Raw genomic sequence first — 13,827 nt, forward strand, 5'->3', positions numbered from 1 at the left:
TATCGTGAGTAAAACTCTTTAATTTATAAATTGTAATTATATAGAAAAATTAGATTGTAAATGAAGAGTGAATTTGTCAAACGTTCCAAGTGCTAAAGTATAAAAATTGAACTTTATATTTTGATTTGTATTTTATTCACTAGCGGAAACGCTTACATATTTTTAAATTTAAATATGATTGTTTTTTTTTATAAATAACTATTCCTTAATTGAAAATTTACAACATTTTTTCCGGTAATGGATAGAATACAATTTATAAAGTTCAATTTTTATACTTTGGCACTTAGAACGTTTGACAAATTCATTTTTCAAATATTTATGTTAGATAAATACATTTTTAGTGGTCGGCTTTGAATGAGGGGGGGGGGTGGCTTAGATTGAGAGTGAAAAACCGTCTATACGAAAAATAAGAATATAGAAATTACGGACACCAGGTAATACATATAAGAAATGGAGACCACCAAAAATCAAAATGTTGTTTAAAATACGCTATTGGTCTATATGATTTATTGCAACTGAAAATTGACTGTTGATTAATTCACACATAGCAACTTAAAAATTTCCAATTTTGGTCTGAGGAGGGGAGGGGGCCCCACACTAATTTTGGTCTGGGGTGTAAACATTGTATTACAATGTTTCGGTTTTTCGGAAAGGTATTTGAATATTTTTCCGATTTTTTTTACAGTGTGCAATAACCCCCCCCCCTCCCCGTTCCCTAAACCATTTTTTAAATCACAATTTTTACAATTTATAATTTACTACACTTGCTACCTTTTTCAAACAAGCGACTTAGCGACTGGCTTATTCAGCTAGGTCTCTATAAAATAATGAACATAAAATAGCGAATATTTAATAACAGTATCGCTGTGCAAGTAAAATATAATATTTGTGTGTCATTGAGAATTGATTGTTAAAAATTGGGTTGTCTGTTTTTACTTCAGGTAATAATATAATTGCGGTGTCACCGTCGACGTTATCGCTGTCTCTCGACGTAATAATTATTGTAAAAATTCAAAAAACATCCCTTGGCACTTCAAATAGTACTCGTACGCTTTTGGCGGTAGAAAATCGTTTATAACACCATATGAAAGATCAGAACTTTTTCTACGTGCCTATAGAGAGTTTTTTTCGATAACTTTATTTACAATGGTTCTATGAACGTTTGAAAAAAGTAAAAATTCTTACTGAAATAACTATAAGTAAACAATTTTTTTTTTTGGAAATATGGCTCTATACGCACATAGCAGACATTCCAGGCTTTCTTTAGGTATCCTTAGATTTATTCTACGATTAATAGTTTCTGAGTACTATTTGAAGTCCGAAGCGGTGTTTTAGTACTCGAAATATTTGACTGCGACGTCCTCTTAAGAAGTTAAAAAAACATATAAAATACCATTTAAGTATAAAAAGTTGATATAGTAACGACTAATTTGGGAGATGGTTAAAAACATTAAAGTTCGTTCGAAATTTAGATCACATTCTATAAAAAACATTACGGAAAAAAAAAATGCAATAACTGATCAAACCCTTTAAGATATTCTGTGGATCACTTTAAAAAGTAACCTTGTATTATTATAGGAGTACTAAATTTTTACAAAAACATTTCAACACAATCGGCTTATACATATAGTACAATTGAAACAACAAGATTAAAACAAACAAATTTGAAAAAAAGTTCACGATAAACAATAACTACTATGTCGAACAAGGCCTAACAAAATCAAGATAAGCGTTATTGTTACTTAGGTAATACAATTATTAACGTGGTACTTAACATTAATGATTATAATATATACTTTGATAACGTGTAATGTTATCAAACAAATTATTTCTTATATAATTATAATATTAAATATTATCTTCATAATCGAACGGTCGAGTCTATTCTCAAGCAAGTACATGCTGTACAAACAAGAGTATTAAAATAACAAAGCTGTTGCTCAGTGTTTCTGGTCCGGATTTCGGCTATTTATGGGTCGACGACGTGGAACAGGTGTACAAACGGATTAATGAACGAATTGATTACTTTAAAATCGACGGTGACAAACGTCGATTCGACGAAAGCAACGAACACGAGCCAACCGACGGTCGTTTGGCCAGGTCAACTTCACCCAGTAAAGCAAAACGCTGACCGCGTAACTGCCTTTGCAGTTTTTCCGCCAGTTCCGTCCAGCTTGCGTCGTCCGGATCGTCGACCCGATTCTGCCGACATTATTACCAGAACGACGGTGCCGCCCGAAACCGTTGCTGTCGAGCCACGTCATGATTGGGTTTTTTTTGCATACGGAATCCACAATTTTGGGTTTGTTCGTCCCTGGATAATGTTGCGTGCTCATTCGCGGCAAAAGCGGTGCCAAATAAGATTCTCTCAGCACGTTGTTGTAGACGACGGCCACGGTGCACAATGTAATAACTGTTGTTTATCAATTAAACAGGCATCTGTCCTTAAGAAAAAAGTACAAAACATTGATATAGTTAATACCTATACAGACAATGTAGCAAATACCAAGTTATACTTAATAATAAACTATAGCAAAGCCATAACACAACTATATTTTTACAAAGTATAATACTTAAATACAACCTATTTATTAACGCGAGACGTAGTGTTTACAAATTAGCATCGAAGCGTTTGTTTGAAAGTGATTTTATCACTTTCAGTTGTAATAATTTCTGTAAACCTGTCACTCTCCGTCTCAACTATGCTTCGACCCCACTGTTCTGGTAACATTTTTGATAACATTCTTCTTGATAACATTTTTAAAAAACGTAAATGGTCCTCAACATATTATTCTGAGCATAAAAAAAATAACTTCGCAGAAACCAAACATGCAAACCTAACCTTACATGTTTTGTTCCGTGGTAATAAATGTATGAATTATTTTAACGTCTATGTCTGCCGCCATATTGCAACAATTAATTCCGATGCTTTTCGTACAAATCCAATTATTAAGTCATCCGACTTACTATAATATTATTATAAGTATTCATATTTATAAAATATGAATACAAAGTACTTTTATCGTGAACCACTCAATATCTCATAGAGTTTAATAACAAATTTAATTTATTTGTCCATAGTGTCTTTACACAACGAGATACCAATTTTTCACAATTTTTGTTTGTTTTTACCCCCTTCCCAGCTTAGTTTTTTTGATGGCAGTCGATCGCCAGTTTCGAATAAACAATTTTAAACGTTATAAGAGTTTAAAAATTAGGACGGGAGGGGAAGGATGAGAAGTGGGCGCAGATAAAAATAATTCTACTATCCACATTTCCTCCTATAAAAAGTTGCTATCGAAAAAAAAAATAAATAAATAAGTTGATGGGGGAGGGTACGAACAAAAAAAATTTGTAAACAATTTGTGATCACATTGTACCAAAAAAACACTATGAAAACAAAACTTAATTTATTATTGAACCCTATGTGTGTATTATATAACATTATAATGTTATATAATTCGAATTTTAACCAGTTGGCTACCGCGAGGGTACTCGGGTTGTCTCACCTAGTCAATTGTCCTGTACCGTGTGGGAACTATTATAAATAGTCTATTGTGGTACAGAACAATAGACTAGGTGAAAGAACCGGAAGTACCCTCCATGAGTCATGATGGTACACCAAAAGAGTATTATGAAAAAATGGCTCGGTAGCCAACGTGTCAATAAAAATACAAAATAACTAGAACTGACCATTAGTTTCTTAGACCCGCGATTCGTTATTAATTAACTGGGTAAATAATGCTATCTTTTTAATCTTGGCGGAAAACCGGTTTATTTCACACAACTCCCAGTCGCGTTCAGTTATGGCTCGTCGACGACGTTATCGAAAAACTTGACCATATAAAGTACTTACAATATTTTTATTAATTTCAATTCTCATGTCGACGTCGACGGACAGTAAAATAACCCGCAGCATAATATTTTCTATAGCAGAGAACTAAGATTCAGGTAGTGACGGATATTTTATTCTAATAATATTCAATTATAATTTTACACATTTTTGTAAACGTACGCCTAGTTTTCACAAACGATTTTTATCAGTATAAACTGACTATATATTTTTATTAAGTATTTATTATTTATTCTATTAAAAGATGACAAGCCCCATACCTTAGCTAAATCTAAATGATTTCGCGTGGGGTCCATGCCAGTTAAGAGAGCTGTTATCTTTATAATATTAATTAAGTGTTTATAAAAGAACTTTTTCGTAGTAAAAAATGAACACAAGATAAACAACCAACGATTTTACTCTGTAATACAACCATAATAAAAGCAAGCGTTTTTAAATGTTAAAAAAAAAATAATAATATATAATACCTAAAGCTTGTACTTACTAACTTACTAAGATCGATCTAAAGGGGGATGTCCATAAAAATATTACTATGATTTGATCAATTTTTTTTTAAGATTAAACGTGATTGTTTTAAAACATATAAAATCTACGAACAACACAGTTTTCCGCAAGTTAAACTATTGCTAGTGACATAATAATCTGTAGAGATTAATAGGGGTGCACTGTCGTTTAAATATGGCCGCTAGAATTTTAACAAATAACGGCTAATTATTTAACAGCAACGATATTCAGTGCAAAAACTGAAAACAATTATTTTGTAAATAAGGTCATGTCCGAATTTTTAAGATTTTTCACATCATTAACATTTTGTAAAAACTGAATAAACACTTGAAACACATGAAAAATAAACAATTTTTTTGGCATCGGTCAGGTTAAGAAGGTCATGTCTGATTTTTAAAGAGTTTTACTTAGTAAACATTTTGTATACCCATATATTTAATGCGAAAGCGTCGTTATTAATAAAACATGATTTCGGGTAATGACTTAATTTTTATAATTAGTCACGTTTTGTTTTTTCTGATTGTGTCGACTAATTATTATACTTTACCTTGCTATTGCGGTAGGTTCTCTTGTAAAGGAACTTACTTATAAAAAACGGATATGGAAGTTGGCTTCAAAAAGAAATTAACCCAAAACTTATAATTTTCATATGCGGCTTGAAATATACCTAAAATTTTTAAAAAAAATCCCCCTTACCACCTAAATAGGGAGATTATTAAAGAAAATATTTCAGATTAGAATTCAGCGACCTCAAAAACATATAATTCGATAGACAACCTAACATTTGTACAAATTAAAAAAAAATCCCCCCAAATTAGGGCGATATAATTAGCAAAGCCAATTGAAATTTAAAATAATTAATATACTATTTTAAATGAGATTCCCGTTTATTATTATTTTAAATGTCTGTATATTATAATTGTTCAACACGATTATCAATGAGAGAAAACCAACTTGAGTCGATAAAGTTAAAAAAATATATGTGACTCAATTTTAGTACGGTTTATGTTTAGATATTCCTCTTGAATTTCAAGATGACATTTTAAAAATTAAAAAATAAAATTAGTATAATAGGGTACATACAACTTATTTTGGTCAATTTTCTGTATGATATTATTTTATCAAATTGTAGCCCGTAATAAAACTATAATTGCAATTTATTAACAGCTCTAATAGTATAATAATATTCATAAATATACACATGGTAAAATTGTCATGGTACTAGGGAGTGGACCATTGTGTTCTACTAAACTATACTGTACAATTCTGTGAAGTTTTCCAATCATGTATCACTTGATCGTTTACCCACACTTGTTTTCATTAAAATAATGCAAACAGTCATGGCTGTAGCTAGATGACGATCAGACGGACTCGTCTAAAATATTATTTTTCACTTTGATTGATAGTGTTCGTTTCGAAATGGCGCCAAACCCGTTGTTGTTCAACAAGACGGTCGATTTGGAGTTCAAAAACATCACATACAAAGTAAACTGCTGGCAGGACACTTTTAAAATTGGTAAGCGTCATAATTTCGCTGGCTGTACAACAATATTTGTCCAAAGAATTGGAGTAATATTATTTTTTTTTCAGAGCAAAAAACTATTCTCAATGGCGTGAGCGGAAAGTTTAGCCAAAGTCAACTATGTGCGATCATTGGCTGTTCGGGCTCCGGCAAGACTTCCTTGTTGAACATTTTATCCGGTTACAAGTCAGTTGATATTTCATGTATAATTTTTCTTGTTACATTTTTTGAAAATTATATTAGTTGTATACATCTGCCAAATTATGTTTACCGATAAGTTTGGACGTACATTGCGCCAGCACGGCCTTTTAAGAAATCTTTAATTTTCCACGTGCCATTAATTACTAGCATGTAGTTCCCATAAATTTGCAAGTCTATTTTCAGAATTCGCCTGATAATAATTTAGCTAGAACAACAAAAATTGATACCTAGATTGAAAACTAGCCATGTGATTTAATACAATGAAAATATCAAATTTTTATACTGTACAACGTTGGTACCTAAATATTTATGCAACTCAACCAAAGTTAGGTGTAATATTATGTTTATAATAATATGTGATCTGATTTGTTTGCGTTTGCTATTAAAATACAAATAACTCTGCAAATTGTAATAGTTAGGCAAAAATAGACGGATAAAGTTTAAAGTAGTTAATCCCAACTTATATATCAATTCATAACGACCTTAATCTTCTTCTAATGTAAAAAAACTGTTATCTTATTAGATATATCAACATTTTCACAACCGTCTCATAAATCGTCCAAACCATTTTATTAAATATCTGTCTTCCCACATGATAACCCTAGTTAATAAATGTATATATTTCAGAGCGAGTGGTTACACCGGCACGATATTGGCGAACAATAAACCTCAAAAATTGAATTCGTTCAAAAAACAATCATGTTATATAATGCAAGAAGATCAACTGCACGAACGGCTCACTGTCAGAGAAGCAATGCGGTTCGCTGTAAAACTAAAATTCTCCGTTTTGACGTTGGACAAATCGAAACAAAAAATGGTATTAGGATACACAATTATATATTTTTATTATTTGTTTTGCATATACCTACCACCCACGCTGCAATAGATTCCAGAAGTTGTCGTGCCGCATGTACGCCAACTCATTTTAAACTGTGAGCAGCACATGGAACAAATATTCATTTTTTGGAAATAGTATGGACTTGAACTCCATTATAAACTCCAGCCATGTTGAAACCATTATCAAAGCCTTCTCCCCTGCAATCCTTGATGTTTAATCTATCTTCTATCAATTTATTTGATATTTCACCAGCTAGTCCTGCTCCAGTTTTCTCGTGCCTTATGCTAAAGTCAACGAACGATTCATCTGTTGTCCCATCTCCATCAACGACAATTTGTACATATCTTATTGTTTCAGTTTACACTGCTCTTGGTGAGAAGCGTCTGGATAATGGGAAAATATTTAGATTTTTTTATTCTATTTAATATGTTTTCATGTTTAACTTGTTGCCTATAAGTGTAACTAGTTCATTTTGAATAACACCAGAAAAATAACTTTAATTTTACTGTAATCTACTTATATCTTTGACATTATTTACATGTTCGGCTGATAAAGGATCATAATGACTTATTAATTCGATTAGGCCGAGAAAAATTCCACAATAGATAAGAAATTATTAATAGTCTTATCATCTTTTAATCGTTTTTCATTACCTACCAATCTACATAACATAGGTATTAGGATACACAATTATATATTTTTATTATTTGTTTTGCATATACATACCGCCCACGCTGCAATAGAATTCAGAAGTTTTTGTGTAGCTATAAAATTATCCAACGTCTAGTCACTGAGTTTAATTATTAATGATTTAATTAAATTGTTTGTAGTGTTTAACTATAAGTTATTGATCTCAATTTTTCACAGATAAGTGAGTGGTCCGTGATAAAAAAAATCACCCCGTACGTATATTATATTATTTTACATTTTTAGATGGACTCGATTTTGAATAATTTAAATTTGCACGGTTCGTGCGATACCCTGTCGGCCAATTTGTCTGGCGGTCAACGCAGAAAGTTATCGTTCGCCTTGGAGTTAATCCACGACCCGAGAATAATGTTCTTCGACGAACCCACTAGGTAAGGTGTACAAAACAATCGTTTTCCCGCGAGTATTATAGTAACTGGTACAAGTGCACGTTACGGGATTGACAATAATTTTGAAAATGTCAATTACTCTGAAAACATAGACGCTTGGCGATTGTTAATATCACCACGTTGGCTGCCAAGCCATTTTTCATAATACTCTCTTTTGGTATACCACGAGCGCATGTGTTTGATGCAACGCTAACGCAATCTACTTGAAATTGTACCAAATACCGCTAAAAGCGTCTTGAATACAAGAGGTTGTCTGCCTGTGATAACTGTGGGAGTGTTGGGTTCTCTCAAAAAAAAAAAAAAAAGAAAGAAATTCCATATTAATTATCCAATATGACTTTGCTAAATTTGCAACAACTCGTTATTCGATTAACCCCTCTAAATGAAAAATTCTGGCGCCCATTACAAACGTGGTCTTTCGTTCTCCGCCACTCTGTATAGTGTATGACTAATAACCAACTCTATATTGGTCGCTTTTTCCCGTTCAAGTGGTCTGGACAGAAGTTCCGAATATGGACATAAGTCCTACACCCCGGCTAAAGGTACAGCAACCCGAGAGCGCTGGAACCCGCCTACCAACGCCATCTTCCCAGTGGTTTTTCACCTGGCTACCCAATGGCTTGGAGACGGTCTGGTCTCGTCCGCCGACCTTGGGTGGGGCCCCGGCGCTATCCACACCGGCGCGATGATTTGGTTCACCGCAACCGTCTGTGATTGTCCTCCCACAGACAGAGTGACTGATCACCCGGGGGTCAAATGCCTCACCCGTGAGACTTCGTCTCACGCCACGTACCCGGTACGCCTGCAGACCCATGGGTCGTGCATCACACCTCACCCACTATCCGACCACGCACCGCCACGGCCGCTCGCACAAACACTTGGAAGGCCCGAAACGCCCCCTCGCTTCGCACAAGGGCACGTGGCTCACATGGCCACGGCATGCGAAGCGGTGCGGGTAGGCCATGAACGCCCCGTGTTCGGTAAGGAACTGCGAGACGTCATGGCCCACCTCCAGCCAACTACGCCTCAACCGATCTTCCACCTCCGGTAAGAAGTTATACAGAGGCCTACCCTTTACTGACTCCGTCCAGCGGGTCTGCCGACTTCTCACCGCCTCCAATTCCAGCTCCCTCACTTCCTCTACCGAGCCATTCCTCCTCCTCCCGCAGCGAGCCATTCGACCGCGCTGAAACATCGGCGCGGACGAGCTTACTACACTCAGCACGTGATCTCGGTAGCTCCACCTATCGACCAATTCTACCCCCAAGTAGCGCATGGCAGTCACTTCCTTCAGTCTGGAAGCCCGCATCCTAACGTCGCTTTTTCCCGTTCAAGTGGTCTGGACAGCGGGTCGGCCAAACAGGTGCTTCTGACCCTGAAGGAGTTCACCGAGTCCGGTCGCACGATAATCAGCACTATACACCAGGCTTCTGCCGTGCAGCTGCAAATGTTCGACGTCTTGTACGTGCTCTCCCCGTCTGGGCAATGCGTGTACCACGGACTCGCGTCGGCCTTGCCGGGCTTCCTGGCCGGCCACGGGCTGCGGTGCCCGGCTTTCCACAACATCGCAGACTACAGTGCGTGCAAACATAGGCCCACGCGCACTGTTCGCATAAGATTTAATCGGTTTTTTTTTTTGTCGTTCCAGTCATCGAAGTCAGCGTCGGAGAGCATGGCGATCGAGCTCACAGTCTGACGACAAGCGTCGACAACGGCAAATCGTCACGGTGGATGGCGATGACGGACGGCGAACAGCTGGGCCCCTCGGTCGGAGATCAGAAGACGTCTGGTCAGTTGATAATAAAAAAAAAAAAAAATTCCAGTTCAACGACAAAGTCACTTTAAAACAAACACTCCGATGCGAATCTCTAAGGGGGTAGAAATAAAAAAGCTGAAATTGTATCTCTCTCTCTCTCTCTCTCTCTATGGTTTTAGTCCGTAGATTGGTTTGCAGCCATCTCTCATTATTCTCTCTTATCTGCTTTCCTTTTCGTTTCTACATATGAGTCACATCCTTGGTCCTTCAGTTATTTGTTGAATGTATTCTAATCTTGGTCGTCCTCTACGGTTCTTTCCTTCTACTCGTCCTTCTATAATCAGTTTTAACAATCCTTCGTGTCACATTATATGGCCTATCCACTCGTTTTGTCTTCTAACTATTTGTTTCCATAGTAATTTTCCTTTTGATATTCTTTCCAGTACTTCTTCGTTGGTTACTCTGTCCATCCAACTTATCCATAACATTCTTCTAATATACCACATTTCATGCGCCTCGAGTCTTCTTCGTTCTTTCATTGTTATTGTCCAGGTTTCACACCCATATATATTTTTTCTTGTTTTTAGACTAATGTTTCTTGATGTTAATATAGTTTTGTTTTTGACGGTAGAAATAAAAAAGCTAAAATCGATACGAGCATTGTAAAAGCCATAATATTGTACGTAAAGACTTATACTTTGAGTGTTAGACCGGATTCGATATCAATAATATATTTTTTCAAATACCTGTTGAATTTCCAACGGTCAAAGTGCGATATTACACTTTTTTTTTTATGGGTTTTCCTTTATTAAACAAAAAGACTTTGACTGACAGATTTTTAAGATAATCGTTTATGTTATAGCCCCACTTTAGACTAACGTTCATTTTAATTTTAAGTTCTAGAAGTAAGAAGCGGCGAAACCCTAGATATTGTTTTTAGGCCGACGGTCGTTCACCACGCTATGTATGAAGAATTCGGTCGGGTGGTTTAGCAGATTTTTGGTGGATTTAGACAGAAATAAAATGTAAATAAAAACAACACAATATTCTATCATCATTCTAAAAAACAATACTTTCTCAGCTACGCTAAAATCAACTAGTATTATAATATTATGCTAGATGGTGTAAAATACGCCGTACAACGGAGGTGATCATTATTGTTTTTTTTTTTTTTTTACAGAAAACCTATATTTTGCGTTATTAAATAATAAAGTCGGTGACCGGACGTTGCACAGCTCGGCGATTGCGCCAGAACAGAAACGCCAAAGTTTCGTTCAGTTCATCACGATATTGCATAGATCAATGATTCAAAAAAAGAGAGAAAAAGTATGTATTTGACAATGTATTATTACTCCGACGGTTGTCGATATAGACCGCAAAGGAAAATGTTCGCTGTATACAACCTAACCGTGTTAAAAAAACACATTTTTTGACACCAAACACAAGTTTTGGTTTCAGTTTTCGCTGTTGTTCACGTCTGTTAATACTAACTGAATAATATAGTCGTTTTGCCACTTCTTTCGCCAGGGATACACGGAGGTCTGTGTTATTTTATGATACCGAATTGTCTTTTAGTTTTATATTACAAGACTGCTGATCAACATCCTGCACGGGGCCATGTACGGGTACATATACTACGGAATCGGTAACGACGCCGCGTACGTACAAGACAATTTGAAACTGTTGTTTTTCACCATAATGTGCGTTGCATTCACGTCCAGTTCCACAATGATATCGAGCTGTAAGACATCAAACGGTATTTCACATAACGGTTAACTAATCGACACGGTTTTTTGTGGTTACAGTTCCATTGGAAATGCGAGTACTCACAAAAGAACACTTCAACCAATGGTATTCGCTGCCGACGTTTTACATGGGCTACACGATTGTCGACCTGCCCATCGAGGTAACGCCATTCGAGTTGTAACTATCTTTTGTAAAAAATGTCTTCTTGTTCTTCTTCGTCTTAGCCTCACACTCCCAACTACATGGGGCCGGCCACCCTAGTCATACACCTATCCATATAGCTCGATCTTCTACATCTCGTTCGATCAGCCCAGCTATTCATACATCACTCTCTATTCCTCTCTCTCCTTCTACATTCATCTTCATAACAACTCTCATGACCAAACTATCTCAACCTATTCTCTCTCATTTTCCCCACAGTTGATGCAACTAACAAGTAAATACACAAGGGGGAGTCTACCTCATGTATTCATTTCCTATTCTGTCCTCCCTAGTCACTCCACTCATCCATCTTAGTATTATCATCGCTGCTACACTCAGTTCAGTTTTCTTGTCTACTGTCCAACATTCCGACCCATAAAACATTGCTGGCCTCACTCAATGTCCTACACAATTTACCTTTCAATCTTACAGGCATCCTCCAGTCACACAAAACACCTGACGCTCCGCTCCACTTCATCTATCAACAATGTAACCTATTTTTCGTACTTAAACACATTCACATCTTTTAAAGAAAATGTCTTAAATTCTACTCAAACGATTTCGTTTAAAACAGAAATTGATGTTTCAGGTTTCGTGTACATTTTTGCACTGTACCATCGTTTATTACTTCACCGGGCAGCCACTCGAATGGTCGCGGTTCGGTTACGTCACACTTATGATACTCATGGTCGGACTCATGGCACAGACTGCCGGCATGTTTTTTGGCACCCTGTTCAGGGATTTGAGAGTAAGTTTCTAAACGTAGCCCCCTCTTTTTGGCGGTTTTTGAACGTGCACATGTTAAAGTCTAAAATTCGAGTGGACATTTTCGTGTCATCGTCACGAAATCTGTTACGTTTGTTATGTAACAAATTTATTGAAAATTTAGACTTTGGGTCGACCCGAGAAATTTGTGATTACAAAAAAAAAAAAATGTTAATAATTATAAACAGTATGATAATCTGGAAATAAAAATATAACGAATTATTTGAATAAACCCTTAACCACTAGAATGACGCTCAATATAGTTAGCACAGCAACTTACTATACTTAGCTACTTCCTCACCATATAGTTACTTACTCGTGTTTATATGCAGTGCGCTACACTTCTATCGATGGTCACACTCATGTCGTGGGTGTTGTTTGCCGGTGTATTTTTAAGGATTCCCGATACTCCGCCATCGTGGCGATGGTTGTATGATATTTCATTTTTCAAGCACGCGTTGGAAGGAGTGCTGCACAGCGTTTATGGATCGGATCGACCCGATTTACAATGTTCTGAAGTAAGTTCATAATAGAACACCCGCCGAAATGGCCAATGGGCAACGTCGAGTTCAGCTATCGAATAGTAGACTTCTGAGCGAGTATAATATTTTGCGGTCGTTTCTTTCGCAGGTCCATTGTTACAGCACTTCGCCAACGAGAGTGTTAAAAGAGGTCGGCATGCCAGTCGATAAGTATTGGATCAACATATTAGTAATTTCGACAATTTATTTGGTCCTCAAGTTATTAGTTTACCAAACGGTAAAAAGAAAGCTGATTGTTCATTGGTAGTGTTGATTCCACGAGTGATATAAAAACCTGTAAAATGTAAATCTAATTGAAGTATTGCACTTGGACAATAGTATTAATGTTTTATCAACATATATTAAACAAAATTATGGTATTATGGAAATTTTGTAATGTTAAAAAAAATCAAACATCTATGTTAAAAGATAAAAATGTATTTTTATAATATTTTATAACTTTTTTTTATTATTGTTAAATTTAAATTCATTATGAGGATTTTGTTATGTGTGTACAATTTGTATAAATTAAAAAGAAATTGCCCCTAAGTTGTAATAATTTCTGTAAACCTGAGACTCTCCGTCTCAACTATACTTCGACCTCACTGTTTTGGCTTTTTTCTTGATTAGGTACATTTTTAAAAAACCGTAAATGGTCCTCAACAAATGCTGAGCATAAAAATATAACTTCGCAGAAACCTAATAAAAAATCAACAATTTTACAACGCTTTAAAATATATTAATTAAATTCCATATAATTTACTTGTTAATATCTATAGCCGTTCTCTATAATAATAACGATCCAAAATGTACTTTAAAATAA

At 35.7% G+C, this 13,827-nt stretch overlaps 1 protein-coding gene across 1 annotated transcript; it reads left to right on the forward strand.

Moving 5' to 3' along the window:
- The first annotated feature begins 3,664 nt into the window (after positions 1 to 3,664).
- Positions 3,665 to 13,464, forward strand: LOC126840478 (ATP-binding cassette sub-family G member 4-like). The gene is made up of 13 exons (XM_050576242.1): positions 3,665 to 3,951; positions 5,764 to 5,873; positions 5,948 to 6,065; positions 6,708 to 6,897; positions 7,852 to 7,997; positions 9,351 to 9,592; positions 9,664 to 9,804; positions 10,952 to 11,097; positions 11,347 to 11,512; positions 11,577 to 11,677; positions 12,308 to 12,466; positions 12,816 to 13,001; positions 13,114 to 13,464. The coding sequence occupies exons 2-13, from the start codon at positions 5,777 to 5,779 to the stop codon at positions 13,270 to 13,272; spliced, it is 1,851 nt and encodes a 616-aa protein (XP_050432199.1). The 5' UTR covers positions 3,665 to 3,951; positions 5,764 to 5,776; the 3' UTR covers positions 13,273 to 13,464.
- Positions 13,465 to 13,827: the final 363 nt, after the last annotated feature.

Source organism: Adelges cooleyi, unplaced genomic scaffold (assembly GCF_023614345.1).
Source record: "Adelges cooleyi isolate 19-005CV unplaced genomic scaffold, UGA_ACOO_1.1 ACOO_flye_CR_arks_rails_tigmint_CR_PRNA_376, whole genome shotgun sequence".
Classification (NCBI taxonomy): domain Eukaryota; kingdom Metazoa; phylum Arthropoda; class Insecta; order Hemiptera; family Adelgidae; genus Adelges; species Adelges cooleyi.

Bases quoted from the DNA above. Each gene is read 5' to 3' on its own strand.
- LOC126840478 (XM_050576242.1), top strand. From the start codon at position 5,777: ATGGCGCCAAACCCGTTGTTGTTCAACAAGACGGTCGATTTGGAGTTC. The intron at 6,898-7,851 runs GTATTAGGATAC...TTACATTTTTAG, and splicing joins ACAAATCGAAACAAAAAATG to ATGGACTCGATTTTGAATAA. The intron at 11,513-11,576 runs GTAAGACATCAA...TTGTGGTTACAG, and splicing joins TTCCACAATGATATCGAGCT to TTCCATTGGAAATGCGAGTA.